Genomic DNA, 20,458 nt, shown 5'->3' with positions numbered 1-20,458 from the left:
TTTTCCCTTTTAAATGACTTCAAGGTGTCACGTGTTAAGAAAACCTTTTTCCGTGAGAACCCCTCCCTCACCACGGGTGCCTCCCAGACGGCGCCAGAGTGGGAGATCCACGAGAGGCTCCTTCTCCTCCTCGGACCCAGAAGAGAGTCGCTCCTTGGTCGGGATTCGCCCATGGTGCAGCGATCACATACATGTTGCCCGTCCAAACGGGTACATTTTGAGCAGTGAGAAAGGCTCTCGGTTATTAGGTTTGCTAGCTCTTGTGTAACGTTTGAAAATTTACACAGCACTCCCATGTGCTTTTAAAAAAGAGGGCTCCGCATCCCCACCTTGGGAAAGTGGGCGTTCGTCCATACATTTCTCATCTTACAGATGAGGCTGGTTTCAGAGAAATAAAACGTTTGTGAAGGTGCTCGCGGGTCCACCGCTCCAGTGTGTCCTCGCCACTTGGGTCACGTTCCAAGAGAACAGCTTCTTGAGGAAACAGACACCAGTGTGGGCAAGCGACAGGACGGTGGGGGGGGGGGGGCATAATCCCAAGGCAGAGAGAGCAGGACAGCCCTGGGGGACCACAAGGGAGAGAACGAATGGCGACAAGGATGAATTTTTCCAGTGTTGGTTTTTCCTCGGGTTAGTCAAGTATCTTACGCCAACACATTAATATTTAACATTAGAAAATAGTTTTGACCAAATAGCTGCTCCCCCACCACAAAAACAACAGGTAAAGTTCAAAGCTGGATAAAGAAACAGCGGACTGTGCATTAGGTCCTGTTCTATGACTTCCCACATCACAAACCCAGAGAAGGGCAGGGACAGAATTACCCGTCAAACCCACCCATACTCTCCTGCCCCCATACGGCCTTCAGGTCCCAGCACCTCAACCCTCAAAACAGTGTCGGCAGCACGCACACGCAGCTACACGGCGAGGTTCCCTTGCAATATGTATCCCTGCCGCACACCCCTCTGTGAATGTGCCACACACACATGAAACAAAAACTGAAGGCGGCGACAGCGGGCGGAGGCCTGGGCCCGGCTGGAGAACTCCCGCCCGGACAAGCTGTCTCTGAGTCCTGCCTCCCCGTCAGGGACTCCAGGACACTCACGACGCAGCTCCCAGGTCTTTCTAGCAGCCGTGCCATGAAGGTGGCCCTGTCCAGCGCTGTCACTTAGGCCCGCTCTTTAGCTATCACAGGCGTATGGAGTTGTGATCATGACTCCAATTTCACAGGCAAAACAAAACCAAACCCGAGGTCTAGACTAAGTAACTTCCCCAGGTTGCAGCACTTAGATCAACCCATGCCTTATGAGCCCGAGTCCACCCTCTTCTATCCCTGCTGCGTCCCCGGCACAGACAAGTGGCCCCGTGCAGGGGGGCGGGGAGAGCGTGGTCTGCATTCTCTAGAGCAGAACTGGAACCTCCTGCTCCAGGTCCAGGAGGACCTGCTAGTGCTCAGCTGCCGCCCAATGTCCAAGCCCTGAATGGAGCACCACGAGGCGGGAGCAAACCAGAAGCAGGAGACAGAACCTCTTCCGTAGACTATCAGCCGACATAGCCAAGTAACTGAAATATTTCTGTTGTTCTCGGTATGTTTTTTAAAGGGGAAAATAAAAAGACTTTGTGAGAAACAAGGTCTGCACTGAAAACATGCCCGCTAGACTGTTCAACGACGCATGCTGCCCCAGGCTGCACACAGCGCAGCCCAAGGAGAAACGGGTGTTCCCGTGCCTCCGCACTCCAATCCCAAACTCCCGACAGACCGCCACAGTGACGAGACACACTCCCGTGTGGTCTAATGGAGCCCAGAATTAGAGAAGGTGAACAGGGCTGCATGTCCGTATACTGGAAACCACTGTTTGCACGCAGGCTATGAATGTATCCTTTTTATGTCAAGAAAATGTCCTTACAAGCTAAGACCTCTTAAATCTACAACTGGAATATGCATTTCTCCGTGAAGTAAACCGCCTCTCTGAGAGCAGCATGTGGATTATTGGTCTCTGTGGCCACTGGTAAGCTGGAAGGGGAATGCTTCCTGACAAAGGCTGGTGAGTCCACTCATTTGTGCTGACTCCAGAGGCTGCAGGTTCTAATCCCAACTACTCACCTTACCAGGGGTGTGACCTTGCCTTAACACTGTGCCTCAGTTTCCTCATCTGTCAAAGGGGCTTTAATATAGCACCTATTTTATAGAAGTGCTTTGAGGCTTAAGTGAGATTATAAGTGCTTCTATATAGAAAGTTGCTTAGAACGGCGGTCGCCAACCAGTGGTCTGCGGACCACTGGTGGTCCATGAGGTCCGAAAGGTTGGCGACTGCTGGCTTAGAACATTGCTTGGCACACAGTGATACTCAATAACTGTCATGAACTCTCTCTCCATACCCTCACCCTGAGAAGGTAGGAATAAGGCACCATATGCCTTATTCTCGGTATACTTAGTCAAGACTAGACAACAGCGGGAAGTAATCCATGAAGATCAGCTGGATGTTTAATAAAAGAAAAAGGAGCTGACAGCTTCAGTGGCAAAGACAACTCACAGTAGGAGTGGTGGGCAGGGTGTGCAGGGCCAGTGCCGTTCACGCACTTCTGCCTTGGGAATGGCACTCCCTGGCACAAGCATCCGCATAAGGACAGGCTCTCAGAGGGCTGTGTCCACGAAGTGATCTAGGGTGGGGAGATGCAGGCAACACCTGGAGCCAGGTACGCAGAGCGGCTAGAAGTCAAAGCGCAAGCAAGGAAATGGAGACTGAGTCCCAGGAGACTCAGACACCAGAAGTCTGCACGAGGCAGAAGTGAGGAAAGAGGAAACTCAAATAATATTACACAAGGAGATGCATGAAAATCATATGTGATCTAGAAATCATGATGACAAACTTCCAAAAGGGCAAGGAAATCATTCTCAAAGCAGAATGACCTAACAACTGGGGAGGTTGTTAAAAGGTAGACATGTAAAAGCCTGCATTTACCAAGTCCGAGCACAGACACCACTCTGACAGATGCTTAATATGCAAGTTCAGTTTGAAGTTTCAATTCTCTCTCTCTCTCTCTCTCTCTCTCTCTCCCCCCCCCTCCCCCCCTACCGTGTGTCCCTCTCACCCTGCACTGGATTCTGAAGGAAGTAGCCTGTTTTTCTTTGCTCTCCCACGTGCCTGAAGGAAGCTGAGGCAGCACAGAGGGAGGCAGCGGGATGCAGCTCCATCACAGACAGACCTGGGTCTCAACTCTGGCGCTGCGGCCACTAGTCGCTGTGGCCTCGAGCAGGCCCTCTCGGGGCCTGTGCTGTCCCCTGCCCGAGACACCTGGGAGAAGCCGCACACCTTCCAGCACTGCCGCAAGAACTGAATGAGACCACATATGAGCAAACTCCTGGCATAGAAAACAATTCATCTTTATTCCTTGTGTCAGCTCTGTGAACTATCAGATCTGAAATCAATGTGAGCATAATTCCAAAAGGGCAAGGAAAACACCCTTAATTTTCTGAAATTTTACCACAAAAGAAAAAAAATAAGTTTAGAGGATAAGACCAGCCTGGTTTCTCATCTTACTTCTGATACGAAGGAACCCTGAGCCTGGCCCTGCCTACAGGTGTGTGGAACACGCACTGTCATCCTGCTTCTGGAACCAAAAGGAATCTGCCTTACACTGCCCTGGAAATATCCTAAAACCCTACCGCCAGCTGCAGGGAACAGTGTCCACGTCACCACACGCGCTGTTGTTGGTGAAGCTTTTGTAACGGAGCCACACAGCATTCACCGGAGGTTACGCATGTTTACTTTGGCATCCCTTGTCTCGGGTTCCTATTTGCACAGTGTCCTGAAATAAGTAGATGCAGCCCTGGGACCCCACCTTGGGCTCCCCTAGGCAAACACCCATGACCTGATGACGGCACCGTGGCACTGCTCTCGAGGCCCGTGGAGAAGAAGCCATCACCCAGGGCCATCTCTGAGGACAGGCAGGTGGATGATGGGACGTGGAGGCAGAGACCATGTCGATGGAATATAAATGGAGGGAGCCGTCCGTGAGCAGACAGGCAGGGGGGCTGTGCAGAAGTCCTCAGCCTCCCTGGACCACACTCCCCGCCCCACGGCCGCTCGTGGTCACCTGCTCTGCGCCAGTTAATAGCGGGGCTCATGACGGCATCTAGACTGTGAGTACCAGGGAGAGGCATCTGCTTTCAGTCCAGGATGAGGAGTCCAGACTCCTTAGGAAGCAAGAAGAAACCACAGAAAGTGTGGGGGCAAGAGAAGGTATTTCCAGCAGACCTAGCGAGGGGAGAGGGTGAAGGCAGGAAGGCAGTGCCTCGTTGCATTCTTTCCAGCTGTAGCGCTTAACAACTGTCCGGCAGGGGCTCCGTAAACCTGCTCAGGAAACGCAGCCCAGTTAGGAGACTACGCTCCAGCTCCAGTGCGGGCAGGACAGGGACACCTGCACTGCGGACTGGAGGAGGCAGCACCTCAGATGGGCAGCACGTGCTATCCCTCCGTGGTGTTCTTTCTAAAAAGCCTTCAGGGTCTTGTCACTTGGGAAATGCGGCCAACTATCTGCCTATCTGCCAACTATGTAGCTGCAGTCTCATACTAAACTCTGTAAAGTTCTGCAGTAAAGAACCCGATTTAAATGTCTTCTTCCCGAATTTGGCCATAAATCCCCCCGATCCCTTTTATTGAGAAACAGCGTTCACTATCTCCTCCTGGCAACTCTGCAGAGTGTGGGCTGAGGTCATCTACGGATCAGCACATGGGCGCGACCTTGAAAGGATGAGTAATAAGCCGAAGGTCTGGGTGGTGGGAAGGGGGTGACCCAGGATCCTCTGGGGCCTTTCAGAGCCCTGGGAACAGTGCGGCTCCAGTCACGCCTCCAGTTAAGGCCACATCCCCCCCGGGAAGGGTCCCAGCACTCCTGCCAGTGTGAACGAATTCTAGGGGAGAAAAACAGGCATCCCAACAATCCAATTTAAGCAGTGCTTCCTTTTTGTTCATTAATAGCTAAGTAAACCTGGTCACCATCATCTATAAAATAGCTCTCTTTCAGATACCTAAAAACTATTAAATCAACTCCTACCCTTCTCCTTTATGAGTGAAGGGTAGGAGTTAACTTAGTAAACAACTAGGTCTGATTATTCTTTTATCAAGAAAGACTTGCAAATCCTATAGGAATTTAATTCACTTACCTAGTTATCCAAGTTTAAATGTTTTTTCAAACATCGAATTAAATGATTCAGAGAACCTAAGACAATACTGCAAACCCTTTACAGTATCTAAGAGTGACATTGGGGGTGGGGAGGAGGCAGGATCTCAAACCAGCATCTTCTTTAGGATGTGCATAGTGGTAACTCAGGCAAGGCGCACTCCACACCACCAAGAGCACAGTGAACCTCCGACGAAATCTCCATCACCATTAGGATGCCTCAGCGGAGGCCTGACTGACATATCCTGGAAGGATGCCCATTTCTATTTGCCCAGAGCTCTGGGGGGTTGTTTCTACAAGAGTCTTATCGTGCTGGAGTCTGACTTTGGAGTCATCATTGCCTCACTGAACTATAGCCACACAGAAAGACTGCCTGGACCTGTGGTCGGCAAACTGCGGCTCGCAAGCCACATGCGGCTCTTTGGCCCCTTGAGTGTGGCTCTTCCTAAGCCTTAGGAGTACCCTAATTAAGTTAATAACAGTGTACCTACCTATAGAGTTTAAGTTTAAAAAATTTGGCTCTCAAAAGAAATTTCAATCGTTGTACTGTTGATATTTGGCTCTGTTGACTAATGAGTTTGCCGACCACTGGGCCCTGGACGAACAAAAACAGTAAACTGAGGATGCTTGAGTTTCGCTTCGCCCCGATGAAATACTAGCATTGTCGAGCTAACGGTGGGTCCCAGGTAGCCTACAGCAGCGTGCTGCAAAAGCTCCACAAGAGTGAATTAGTCTCAGGACACCCCGCAGGGCAGCAGGGCGGCTCCATCTCACAGCGGAATGGCAGGGACGGGCCCCAGCAACGGCGAACAGGCAACTGGAAGAAACTGAGCCCAGCGCCGTCTCAGAAGCTAGGACCAGCCAATCCCTTTGGAAATTCAACCAAAAACCTTCATAAAGTTCACTTCTTTGGATGTAATAATTCTGTGTCTAGTAGTTTATCCTAAGGAAATAACCCAGTATTCAGAAGAGTTTTTTTGCACAGTGTTCATCAGAGAATTATTTATAAGGGGAGAAGCTGTCAAAAACTCCAATATCCAACAATAAAAGCACAATTTTAAAATTCAAGTACACATGCATAAAAGAATATCATAAAGCAATTTTAAATCATATTTAAAAGAAAATGCTCATAATGTAATTTTAAAAAGGGAATGATCAGTTATAAAATTGAATATATATTATGAACAGTCCTGTGAGAAAAATTTTGCACAGGAAAAAATACTGAAAGGACGCAAGACAAAATGTTAATGAAAATGGCAATATTCTGCATGGGTAATTATTTTTCTTTTTTAGACTTTTATGTGCTTTCCAAATTTTCTTACAATGATCAGGTATTACTTATAAAGGGGGAAATTAATTTTTTGTTATAAAATAGTATCTAAATGGTTAAAATCATTTCTAAATTACATGCACTGAGAAAATTTAAAACAGCGTATAAATTTCTTTATGCAACATTTAGCCTGAGAAAATCAAAATTGGGAAGTTGAATTTGAAATATGTATCCATGTGGGTATATCTACATTCACACAGGAAGCAAGACTTAGGAGGAGACTTCGAACCCCACGGGTGGGCCGGCGGTGTCATGGCGAGTGGGGCCTTGCAAGCTCCCACCACCCGCCACGGGAATGCCATGCACTGCAAAGAGGCAACGGGCTGCCAGGCAAACACAGCTTCACACAGGTCTCCCAGCCTTCCTCCCAGCCCGGCTGCAGCCCCCAAGTCCTTACTGAAGAGGAATCTTGAACACCCTCCACAAACAAAATACAAATTGACATATTTTTCAAGGGGAGGTATGGTTAACTGTACAGTAACTTTTGTTTTGCCCTAAAACAAAAGCCAAGGAAAAATGCCTTAACCCCTTCGCCATTTAAGTTATCTAAAGCAAGGCTCCTTTCCATGAGCCTAAAGAATCAGCAAACTCAGTCTATCTTCCATTCCAAAAACTAAGACGTTAGCATCTTTAGTTGCCCTGGGATAAGAAAAGACTATATCCACAGACATATGAAAAGCAAACCAACTAAGAGGGTGGGCACCAGCCTCCCACTGACCTCCATCTAAGACCACAGCTTTAGCTAACAGCTTGGGCAGGGACAGAGGGGCAGCTCTTGCATCATACACCGTAAGTAACTTTTACGGACTGTGTGGGCAAAGAAAGATGAGAAGAGCAGACAAAGAATAAAAATGACAGGCTGAGTCCACCGGGACCCACCTCCAGAGAAGGCTGGGTACTTACAACTTCCTTATTTTACCACTGGTTATTTCCCAGAGATATTGGGAAGCTAAAACCATTGTCCCACAGGTGCTGTCGGTACTAACATTCAACACAGCTTCCTTAAGAATGGGTAGATCCGTCAACACAATCCTCCCTCTTACAGGAACGGGACACGTCCGTTCCTTTTCTCAAGAACTGACTCTCCCAACCCATCCCTCACCTCTAAACACCACTCTCTGTGCAGTGCTGGCTCCCAGTGCTTCCCAGACTTCCATGTGTGCTGAGCACCTGGGGTCTTGTTAGGATGCAGGTCCTGAATTAGCAGGGCTGGGTGATGCAGAGACCAAGTCAATCCCAATCTCTGCGGGGTGAGACCAGGCAGTGCGGCAAGGCTCCCCGGATGACCCCTATGGGCAACCGAGGTCACACACATGCTAGAAGATTTGCAAGGGCCACCAGCTCGATCTGACTCCTGGGTACTCGGAGTGTGCCCTGCACCGGCAGCACCAACACACTAACACTGGCATCAGAGCTGTTGGAAAGACTGACAGAGGTAACACAGGAAGAGCATGCAGTAAGTTCTCTAAAACATTAGCCGTGGTTATTATTTCGCTACTAGTCGTGGTATGATCACTGTTCAGGTAGGCTGATGTACCTGAGGAGGCCAAATTCGTAAGGAAACAAGAATTCTCGGTAAAACTATGAGTTAAAAGGAAGATAAGAAAATGTGAGCAGGGGAGTAGCCTCAAGAGGGTGGTTGAACTAACCTTGCAGTGAGGGTGCTTCCTCTATATATGAGTGTGTAGGCAGGTGACCACAGCCGAGGCAGTAACAGTCATAATGACAGCTGCCATTCATGTGGGCCTTAAATAATGTGCCAGGTACTATCCTAACTACTGAGAATTCTCCAGGCAGAACTGAGGGGTTTCCCTTACTCAGAGCCTACGGTCCCCAGGCCACAGACTCAGGCGCGCAATGGGATCCTGATGGGGTGGAGGATTCCTTTCCCTCCGGGCAAAGGAACTGCAGAGCCCCCCAAAGAGTGGTGAGGACGGGACGGGATGTCTAAGTATGAGCCACGACAGAAAGGTGCCAGGCTCAGAAGGGTGAAGAGACTGGACCCAGAAGCCCACCTCGGGGCTAGCCTACATTTCGAACCATGTGCCACTCGTCCTCGGGTTCTCTTTGTCCCATCCTCTCCTCCTTCTCTTTTCTTGCTCCCTCTTCCTCCCAGAACTGCTTCTAGGAGCTTGTTTCCTGCATCACCTAGATGCCTCTCCTCCCAGCTATCTCCTGGAAGATGGGGAGGAGAGTTTGAAGGGCGGTGTTTTTCACAGAGGTGTTTCGTGCCGCAGCCCTGCATGTCACCTCTGCCCAGAGGAGGGGCTGACATTTCATGAAGGAGCAGCTTATGTGACTGAGATAACAGGTGTAGCCATGAAGGGGAGGCTGAGGGCATGGTTTTGAGCCTGCCAGGCTGGACGTCTGAAGATAGTTCCAGAGAGCTCAACTTTGTGTGCTCTTTGGAATCTACATTTCAATAGCTGTTTCACTCCTGTTTCACTGAGCCATGACCAGTCTAGACCATGACTTCCCTAGCCTCCAGGATCAAGGCCCCCATCTTACAGAGGCAGATGCTGAGAGATCTAGGAGTTTGCTCAAAGGTCTGAGCACAAGGACCACCAAGGACTGAACCAGGCAACCTGGCCCCATACTGGGGACTCCATATCAGGAAATAGCAGAAGCCTGTAAAGGATCAAGATCTGTGTTTTGCATCTCACATATGTTGTCTCCTTTTTCCTCTCGGCAGCATCGTGAGAGCTGCACATGACCAGCTTGATTTACAGAGGAAACCGGAAAGGAGCTTGTGACTGTCCAGGTGCAGAGCACTGGTCAGTGGAGGAGGAGAGTCCACTCCAAGCCCGTGTGGCTCCCAAACCTACGCCACACCTCGCTCCAGGCACCCCAACAACCTGGCCTGCCCTCTCCACAGCTACAAACTTTTAGGACTCACAGGACCAGAGAATATGGTCACTTCTTGTGATTATCCTGTCATCTTTTCTTAAAAAACACCTCTTTTATGGAAAAATGTTTTATCTGAATTCCATGAGGTTCTTCAACGTCACAGCCCCCATTTTATAAACGAGGAGCCAAACACCCAGAATAATTAGTGGCTTCCTGGGATATTAAGCAAATCAGACACAGAACCAGGACCCAATTTCAAAAGCCCCTGTGCCTTGGGCCATGGCTCTGGGGCTCCAGCCAGACTAAGTGGTGCCCTGCAAAGTGTTCAAACTGGCAGGGGGTAAACCGATGTCAAGCAGTGATGCCAGGCTTCTGGGTGAGCTCACATAGAAGAAGCATCCTCGCTGCAAGGTTAGTTCAGCAGGGTTGCCGCCCCACCACCATCTGCACACGAATAAATCTGAGGAAGATAACTTAGGACGGGGAGGAAGACGTTACTCGTCAGTAATAACTTCATTCACTCGAAGACTCTTCCCAGTTCTGTAAAGAAAACCAGGTCCCTATACATTCCTCCATAAGGGACAGATGTCCTTTAGAGAAATGTGACTTGCAAGGTATTGTATGTGCTCTATTGCTCAACAAGAGCAGACTCGTAAAATGTCAAATGCTTTTTCTAAATTCCTATTTAGAGAGAAGGAAAACATGCTATTATTTTGTCAAAATCAGCCATCTTGGCAGCCTGAGCCCCTTGACTCTGTATGGTCTTTAGGTCATCAAAGCAAATGTACATTCATGTTGTACAGTTGTTTGGTATTGCATTGCCTATCAACGAAGAGCTGAAATAGCATTTTCATTTAAATGTGGAGAATTCTCACCTGTGAAAGCATTTGTGGCCTGAAAACCAGCTTCCTGCATACTGCTCCCCAGACAAGCCTGTGCTCCGACTATTGAGCTGTCCTGGCAAGAGGAAACCGCCTGGGCAAGGCCTCAGGTCACTTCCATCTTAGCTTGTCGGAGTCCATTGCTTTGCCCCGTCCAGCTCTGGGTAGCATCTGATGCCCACCTGCCCTGCTCCCAGAGAGCAGGCGGTACCTGGGACAGCACCCAGTCCAGCACGTGCACACTTGGGGCACACAGTCACCTCAGCCGTCCAGCCAGAGAGTGCAGGCCATGGTGAGCCCGGGAGGGGCGGAAGCTGTCTCAGTGAGACCTGCTCGCCCCCTCAGAGCGGGGGCCTCCTCTGCAGCTCGGCAGCCAGCATCCTCCACGGCTCCGACGCTCCAGTGGAGTTCGGTGTGGTCTGATCTGCTGCTCTCTGTGCTTTGCGTCTCTCCTCTTTCTGAAATTAAAAAGAAATAGGTCACTTTACTGAGGATCTGTAGGAGCATTAAATTTGCCAGACCCACCCAGAGTCGTGCTCAGAACCACAGGGAAGGCACGGGAGAGCTCTGAGAAGAGGCAGCTGCAGACCTTGTCCTGCGTGACAGGAAAGGGCGGAGGGCAAGACAAAAACAGGGCTCACTGCTCCAAGCCTCTCCAAGGACGGCCACAGAGGCCCCCCAGCTTACAATGTCCTTCCCGAGGTTATCACAGTTCACAGACACCCCGAAGAACCCGTTTTCCAAGCTCGTTCCCAAGGTCTTAAAAGTGGGATCTGAGGTCCATACCCACTGCTGTCTAGGAAGGACCAGGGTTGAGAAATTTTAAAAATGACTCTTAAGGGGGAAGCAAAGGCTCATATTAATTCTTTTAGGAGAGTGAGAAGGAAGGGCAAATTTAATCTACAAACTTTTCCATATATATAACATAATAACATTTTACAAAATACTTTCAGATAGCCCACGATTGTTATATTACACAAGAAGTAGCATTAACAAGGATGTCAGAAGCCCAAAGGACCAGACTTTTAAAACGGAATCCTAAATATGAATCTCCAGTATTAGAGGAAAAAAAATTTTTTTCATTATCATCACCTCATCCTACTCAATTTATAACTAATTTTTAGAAAATGTAACCTTATTCCTCATTTTCACCATCAAACTAAAAGAAAAATAATTTAAGAAAACAGCACATAACAGAAATCCTCTATTAAAGCCCCTTTATTGCTGTAAATATAAATATAAGGTAATAAAATAAAACATCACTAATACAGACTAACTATAAGGAAGACTTTATGTATTGATGAAGCACTTTAATTATATTAAGAAATTCAATTACCTTCACACACCTGCAGTAACAATCTCAGATAATAAGGTATAGCCCAGTAGGAATCCTTAAGTTTAATGAATAGGTAAAATTTTTATTTTAACTAAAAACCATTTATATAAATGGTGGTGTTGAAGTTTGTGAAAATGTGGGAAAACGTTTTTTTTCTCTGAATTTAAATATTCCATATAAAATGACCAACACATACAGTATCAGCATCCCAAAGTCCTGCACCAACTTCTAAAGTAATCACATGCACCATAGTTATCCATTTCAGGAAATGGCATTGCCAGATAAAAACAAAAGCCCACCTGGCCTGAACCTTTAATTTTCTTTGGCCTTTTCTATGATGCTTTCGATGCACAGAAATGCTAGACTTTATCTGTCCCCTTTCTTTGAACTCAGAGAAAAACTGAGAGTGGTGAGGTTTTTGTTGTTTTATTGGGAGGAGGCGTTGTTTATATTATTTCGTTTCATTGAGAAAGGTATGACAGCTCACTTTTTAGGAAATCAAGCTATCCTATACAATATCGCAAATGGCTATGGGAAAGATTAAGGCAGATGTGGGTGGCAATAGAAGAAACAACAAGCTTTTTTTCTTTTACTGTCATTATCACACTCAGCAATTCTTAACTTTACTTCTAAAATAGAGGTAGTTCATTGCTAGGGCTCAGCCATGGTCTTGGCCAGGAGTTTTAGAGCATGATGTGTGAGATTCCCAACAAAGGATGGAGGGACACAATCGTAAGTCTCCTTATATGCAATGTTCAAGTTAAAATGAAACCATAAAGGCTATCAGTGTTTTCTTCCTAACCAATAACAACACAGCAAGATACACTTTCTAGAAACATAGCACAAGGGTCTCCAGAACCTGGAGTCATTGTTCTATTCAGTGAGGGATCCAACCAACCCGAACAGGGCCAGAAACCCAGCCATCTCGGGAACAAAGTGTCAGATGACCCAACAGTCTGGGCAACCGAGAATCAGCAGAAAAGGCAGAGAAGCTGACAAATCATGCCCCATCCCCTTGTCCTTCCATCCTCTTGCCCATCCCATCTCCCACTCTCAGGTGGCTCCTGCTCCAGAACCGCCGCTCACTTTCTATCTCAGCTCCAACAACCCTCCTCAGAGATGCCTCCTAGGTCGTCCCCAGGCTAAATGCGGAGTCCGGTTCCCGGCACTTGCCATAGTTGTGGCTGCATGCAGGGGTGGCGACTGCTTAGCGCCCATCCTCCCACTAGACCTTAAACACCACGAGGACAAGGACAGTGACCGGATGACTCTCCGTTTCCCCTCAGCACCGAGGACGGGCACTCGGGAAACACTCGTTTACTGGATGAGTGGATGAGTGGATACAGAGAGGGGCACATACAGAAGGGCTCAGCAAATATCTACAAAACAACCCCCCACCCCCAGCCGTGAACTGACAAGCAGCGTTTCCTGGGCTGAGAGGCTGCTCCGCAGCGCTGACTCCGGCCTCTGGACTGGCAAGCGCTTCTCCTACAGCCCATCTAGGTCAAGAGGAGACAGTGCTTATGAGCAGTGATTCCACTGCACTCACACTTCACAGAACCTCCTACCCAGGAAAGGGCCAGAGGGGTCATGGCTTTAAATTCTTTCCACCCTCGGGGAGAAAACTCTAGCCCCACAGAGGTTAAACAACAGCCACAAAAAGTAGTGTGCCGGAGAGTCACACTAATCCCTGGATGTCTTGCCCGACAACCACTGTTCTTCCCACACTAGTGCTGAATCTCACGCAGTTCCCCAAACCAAAGTACGTTTAAGCCTAATAATACCCAAATAAAGAAAATCAAGGCTCGGGGGAGAGAAAGCATAAAGAAGGAGGCAACTTACCCAGGACACAAGGTCACCGACTAATCCTGAGCCACAGCCACACATTCAAAGGCCCCCTCGACGCTACTGCCATCCTGTCGTCACACACACACACACACACACACACACACAGAGGCGTTCTATTTATCCTGGGAAGATGGGCAGGACTAACCAGGAAATAATTAATTCAATATTGCACTTGAAAAATGTCATTAAGCCCCTCCCATAACAGAGTAACAGTTACTAAGGAAATAGAGCACACCAAACGGAAAAACACCCCCACAGGAAGGGACAGTTTTAAAAAACATGAACACCCACAAAACCTCACCAAATAAGTTGTGGAGATATGTTTGCTTTACCTCTTGTGCATAAAACTTTTATGAAATGCAGTGCTCCTAGGAATCACTGGGGAATGAAAACTTAACTGCATTCGACAGATCCGAGGTTTCGTGGAAGTGCACACTGTGAAAACAGACACAGCAATTCCGGAAACATTCGGGTGACACGCCGGGCACAGAGGCCAACACCCAACAGAGAAGTGAAACAACCCCTTTTCAAAATCTAGTCACATTCAAAAAACGCGTAGTGCATCAACAATAAACACTGCAGTTTCATTTTTTTATTTCCTCTCACTGTGGACAGACTGCTTTGCGGGCTGCATGTCGGTTACCTAGGTGACGGCTAGACGGAGCAGCCTGAAGGGCTCCAGGCATAGAGACCTGGGAGGAGGCCCCGTGCTTGTGTCTGACGGACCCATCCCTGCTCTGCCCACCAGACAAGGCCCAGGGAGAAAGGAACACTGAGAGACAGATAGCCCTGGCCTTGACAAATTGAGGCACGGTTGTAAAATTCAAAACATAAAAATTAATGTATTAAGACTTGTACTGCACTGCTTACAAAAAAAAAATCTCAACTATGGGCTGGTTCATTTAAGTTCAAAGCGGCAATGACCAGATGTGAGAATAAGTGGAAAAAGAAACCCAAGGATCTATTTCCGACCAGAGCTAGACTGTGTCATCCTGGGAGAAAGACATCACACTTCTCCACGAGTTTCTCTGCCTCATAAACACGGTTTTAGACCTCAGCAAGTACCAGTCAGTCAAGATGTCCGAAAAGCAGCAGGACCTTAGAAACACCAGGCCTGCCTACATGGCAGCAGTGGGGCAGAGCACAGGCAGGGCATCCCCCCGGTTCTGGGCCACTTACAGGACTTGGGCAAGTCCTGCAGCCTGCCAGGCTCCCATTTCCTCATGTGTAAAGTGAGAAGGGGAACCAAAGGTCCCTTTGGATCTGAGTGTGCCCCTGAGCCAGTGTCTCTGATCAAGGCAGACAGGACACATGTGCATAAAAAGGACACGGCAAACAAGCCCCGGAAATCTGCACACAAACACAAGTCTGAGAACAAGGCTGAGAAATGGGCTGCCTGCAACGGGGGGAGGTTGAGTTGGGATGCTTCTGATTCTTCAGGATACTTTTAATTTCTGTGGTTCAGGCTATAAAACAATTGTAGCTTTTAAAATGCCACAAACAGGGAAACGTGGCAATTATATTAGGACATCCTCTAAAATGTCTCCTTGTCAAATATGACACTTGATAAATCCTGAAGGATCTACACAGTCTGAGGCTCTACTCATACCAAGTTGGAGAAAGTGTCCACCCAAAATAATAACGTATGATCACTGTCCCTAGTGAATCGTGAAGTCTATATCTATCTCCTTATACCATCTAGGAGCAAAGGAAGCAACAAGGGACCATGGGGCCCACCCTTTGATTTCACGGAGAAGAAGAATGAGGCTCGGGGAGGAGAGAGGACCTGCTGAAGGTGACTGTAGTGATGAAGGCAGAACTGGGACCAGATCCAGGTGTCAGTCTAGGCCAGGGGTCCTCAAACTACGGCCCGCGGGCCACATGCAAATACAAATATTGTATTTGTTCCCGTTTTGTTTTTTTACTTCAAAATAAGATATGTGCAGTGTGCATAGGAATTTGTTCATAGTTTTTTTTTTAAACTATTCCGGCCCTCCAACGGTCTGAGGGACAGTGAACTGGCCCCCTGTTTAAAAAGTTTGAGGACCCCTGGTCTAGGCCCAAGCTCAGAGTTCTTCCATACATGCCAGTTGGCAAAGGAAGAAGCTGAGAAAGGGGTACAGTATACATCTGGACCAACTGCCTCTATTTCCACTTTCCCAAGCCCAAACTGGACCACGCCCACGACACCAACGTGCCTGAAAGAAAAGGCAAGGAAGAGCCAGCGGCTTGGCACAGAGCCACACAGCCCTCGGGAGAACGTGCGCTGCAGCGTGCCTGACCGCGTCTGAGCATTTCACGGTCACCTGAGGACGCCAGCTAAGCAGAGGGAGCCGAATAAGAAACGGTTACCTCTCCCGGCCTGGTGGGACAGGCTGGCCACACCAGGAGTTGGGCTCTGCGGTGCTCTCCCCCGTCTCAATTTTCTTAAGATAAAGGCAGCTTACAATGGGCATGACAGGCAAAGAAAAGGTGTCATGCAGGGAGCTAACAAGTGTGAGCAGAAGGGGAAGGGGAGCTGTCATCTCATTCTTCGGTGAGAGTAGAAGAGAATATGGATTGATGAGCTATTTATATGAAATAATTTTTGCCCTCCTTGCAAATACCCTCCAATGCCCTCATCACCCATCAAGGCCTGCTCTGCCAATACCTGCGCTCACAGCTCCCTATGCCAAGTTACTCCCTGCCTCCGCTAATGGCAGGCTCCCATCAGATACCTGGGCCTTGACCAGGACTCTCTCCACTCTCTGGCTGCATCTTCTCATTCAGTATTTCAACTATTTGTGGGGTCATTACTGTAGCCAGGCATTATTTTGGGTGCTGGGAGACAGCAGTGAGCAAAACAGACCACACTCCTGTGCCCACGGTGCCTATCTCATCTCTGTCTGTGGAGCTGTTTCCTAACAAAACCTTTTCTTGTTAATCCTTGTATCCTTGGCATTGATGATGGAGACCACAATACAGCAGTTCCTCAGGAAATGCTGGTTACCCTGCACTGAATCGTAGCTGAGCTTAAGCTGGGTCACCTTGTCACTCTACTGCCTCCGTCCTGCATCAGATGCACAAAGCACCAAGGGCACAGAACACAAGGAGGTGGTTGGCCTCAGCACTCAGACCCTGGAGGGCACTCCGGGTGGGAAGTGCCAGCTGGGCCCCTGAAGCACAGGGAGGGATGACCCCTCCACCATCTCCGGAGATAAAACACGCTCAAATGAGAGCCTCACACACAAACAGGCCAGAGGACAGAAGGCCAGGCTCTGACTCAGACTACGTTGGCTGCCTGTGATTCTGGCAGTTACTTAACACCCCCACCATGAGCCTCAGTTTCATCAGCTGTAAAATGGAAGTAACAGGGCATCTACTTCATAGAATTAGGATGTATTTCATGAGAAAACATGTACAAAAAAACATTTCTCTAATAAATGTTAAAGAAATAATAGTCGCTACAATGATTACAGCTCACCTGAGCAGGTGACTGATAAATTACGTCTTTGAGAATATACCCACCCCGCCCTCTCTCAGTTCTTATCTGACCATGTCCAATTATCTCGTAGTTCCTCAGTTGATTTGTCTTGTGTGTGTGTTTTTTTTAAGTTCTCAACAGATAAAAATCTAAGCTCAAAAGCATTCTATGTCAGTCAAATTAATAACAGAGAGAAACAGAGGAAAGGATACAAAATTTTAGAAAATGTGTGGGTGAGGTATCTGGTATGAAATGTGGTAGAAGAAAAAAATTACAAAGTAGAAACTTTAAAAGGAAAAGAAGCCTCTTGATATTCAGGGTTTTTTTTCATGTTTTTATATTGAAATACCAAATTTGCAAAACAACAATAGGTAGTAATAAGTAAGTTTAACAAAAGGTTCTATATCCTCTTGCCAGGGTCTCCCTCTCTTCCATCCTCTTTTATTTGGTTTGCTCTGTTTGTAAAGTGTTAACTTTTTAAACCCTTTACATACACTTCTCAAGCTTTCACAGGCCCCAAGAATGACATTGCACCGAGAGGACACCTACCCGCCCCAGGTTCCTCTACTCGACAGGGGGTGTGGGACAGAGGCACCAACACTCTAACAACTAAAAAATGATCAACAGGAAAACGGCCGATGCTCCCTACAGAAATGAATGACCTGCATCATTTCATCACTCGCATTAGCACAGGTTTCCTAAATGCCACTTGTTTGCAAAGCTCCAGACCAGCTCCTCATCTGTGCCTCTTTCATCAAACACACAGGGAATGCCTAAATTGTCATGAAGTCGTTTTGTCTTGCTTACTCAGATTCATCTTCTGAAAAAGTATATTCCTTTAGGAAAAAGAGAACTTGCCACTTTACAGTATTTTACAACTCAATCTCCAGTCTGAGGTAGATAGTAGTGACCAGAAATACTCCAATCATATTTTTCTTAGATATTTCCAAAGAAAAGTCTTTGTTGTCTGGGACAGACACGAGAGGAGGGTGACATGCAGAGGGTGCCTGATGGGCATCTCACTAACACCTGCAGTCTGCAAAGCTCTGACCAGTGGCCAATAGAAACCACTGCTTAGTTTAATGCAGGCGCAACTGTGAGTCACACACACACACACACACACACACACACACACACGGTTGTTTAGCCATTTGTGTCCTGACGGAAAGACTCCTTATGCCCAAATACACCCATTACAACAAAACTCAGAAGCCCTGCTTGCCTCTGGAAAGAGAAGGAAGTTCCCTTTGTCTGCAGATACAGATACAGACAGACTCATCCCATATCCTCTAAGAACTTCAACTTCCACTCAACCACTGTGCTAGTTCTCTCAAGTAAGGGGACCAGAAGCAGCAGCAGTATCACACTTCATCCTAGGAAGATCACGGATTCTATGACTGCCTTAGAGAAGCCACGGGTTCTTATATGAGAGCTAAAGACATCATTTGAGACATACCAAACTGCGGAAACAGAACTCATTTAGCCCAGTTAGTTAGCATTGGTGGAACAATTTAATCCGATCACAAAAATCTAAGATGAACATTTCAGCAGATGTCTGAAAAAATGTAACGCAACATGGCACTGTCTGCAGTTGGCCCCTGGAGCCACTATCGCCAGCAGCAACCAGTCCGAGAGTGTGATAAACGAGCCCTCGGTGGTACAGTTACACACGATAATGAACGTCACCTCTGCGAGAGGCCCCAGCCATTGGAGGGGCAGTGCCTGACTCCACATATATTAGGGAAACACTGATAGAGTCTCACGTCTTCCTGGAAGGCTGGACGAGGCAGGGCCACGCAAGTGCGTCTGTCCTGAAAAGCAGACAATCAGGGGCAAGGCTGACTGGTATTGACTAATGGGCCCACACAAACCCTGTCCCTGTGTGTGCTGGAGGCCTCCAGCCAAGCAGAAAGAGTTCATTAGACCAATTTCCGCTGCCTTGGTAACAAAGGCTATGCGTGTGATCTTACGCAGAAAAGCAAACGAGTGTTATTCATGGGGGAAAAACACGACAGACAGGTACTGCGTGTCCCGCCAAGCCGCCCAGACGGTGGTGGAAACGTGCCTGCCTGTGAGACAGCGCTGGCCCGCCGGAAGTCAGAGAGTTCATCAGAAGCAGTCTCCTGCAGCACCTGAAGCCACGTGTTTGTGAGTTCGCTGCGTTTGCTCAGCTTTAGAAACACTTACCAGTGGCTACGGAAACCATCTCATTCCAAGCAGTGTCCTCACCCCAGCCTCAGTGTCCTGGATGCTAAGTGAGTCTGCCTACATGTCCGCCATCAGGTCTGCGCAGGAGGCCACCTGGGATCCCACCAAAGAAAACCACGGGGCCCTGGCAGCAAGAGGAGAGTTTAACCACCAGATTTGGACCCCGAAATCACAGTTCATGTTCCCGTCACCTGGCAAAGTTCACTGCACAGTATCTGCCAGGCCTTTCATGATCGAAGTACGCCAGACCTCATCAGCCTGACAGGCAACTTTCTCTGCATCTAAAATAGCATCTCCTTTCCGTTCTTCCTTTTCCCTCTCAAAGTCTAGTCCTTATTTACTCCTTTCCCCTCCGGAGCTGACAAGTAGGAATTGCCTTATTCTAACCAGGTTCAGCAGTGGGCCCTCAGCAAGCTTCTTCAGACAGAGGCCCTGGGAGGCCCGGAGGGAGGCGCAGGTGGTGGGAGGGCAGGGAAGGCAGGAGGAGGCTTCACCACAGTGAATAACCACTCCTCCCCATCCCCCACCCGCCCACAGTCCCGTGCATCAGAGCAGGAGAGCAAGCTGTTGCTGCTTTTCACCAAAACACTCTCTCTAACTCCATCAAAAAGCTACTAGACTTAATACATGAATTTGGCAATGTAGCAGGATACAAAATTAACCCCAAGAAATCTGAGGCATTTCTATACACCAATAGTGAACTTTCAGAAAGAGAGATTAGAAAAACAATCCCATTTACCATCGCACCAAAAAAATTAAGATACCTAGGAATAAACTTAACTAAAGAGGTTAAAGACCTCTACTCAGAAAACTACAGGACGCTGAAAAAAGAGATAGAGGAAGACATAAACAGATGGAAGAACATACCATGTTCTTGGATTGGTAGAATCAACATCATTAAAATGTCCATACTACCCAAAGCAATCTATAAATTCAACGCACTTCCCATTAAAATACCAATGGCCTTCTTCAAAGATCTAGAACGAACTCTCCAAAAATTCATCTGGAATAAAAAAAGACCCCGAATAGCTGCAGCGATCCTGAGAAAGAACAAAGTAGGTGGGATCTCAATGCCAGATATCAAACTGTATTACAAAGCCACTGTTCTCAAAACTGCCTGGTACTGGCACAAGAACAGACATATAGACCAGTGGAATAGAATAGAGAGTCCAGAAATTAGCCCGAACCAATATGCTCAATTAATTTTTGACAAAGGAGGCATGAACATACAATGGAGCCAAGATAGTCTCTTCAATAAATGGTGTTGGGAAAATTGGACAGATATATGCAAGAAAATGAAACTAGACCACCAACTTACAGCATACACAAGAATAAACTCAAAATGGATAAAGGACTTAAATGT

The 20,458-nt window shown here is 47.7% G+C and overlaps 1 protein-coding gene across 3 annotated transcripts in view; it reads right to left on the bottom strand.

Moving 5' to 3' along the window:
• LDLRAD4 (low density lipoprotein receptor class A domain containing 4) overlaps window positions 1-20,458 on the bottom strand; it is a 319,552-nt gene that overhangs the window by 184,151 nt on the left and 114,943 nt on the right. For all 3 annotated transcript variants that reach the window (XM_014446773.2, XM_014446774.2, XM_023745705.1), the window contains exon 3: window positions 10,235-10,698. In XM_014446773.2, the coding sequence (XP_014302259.1) occupies window positions 10,235-10,274 (40 nt within the window). In that variant the 5' untranslated portion in view covers window positions 10,275-10,698. The remainder of the gene's footprint in view (window positions 1-10,234; window positions 10,699-20,458) is intronic.

The sequence above is a fragment of the Myotis lucifugus genome, unplaced genomic scaffold (assembly GCF_000147115.1).
Source record: "Myotis lucifugus unplaced genomic scaffold, Myoluc2.0 scaffold_572, whole genome shotgun sequence".
NCBI lineage: Eukaryota > Metazoa > Chordata > Mammalia > Chiroptera > Vespertilionidae > Myotis > Myotis lucifugus.
The sequence above is the reverse complement of the archived record's forward strand: the minus strand, read 5'-3'. Positions and strand labels throughout refer to the sequence as shown.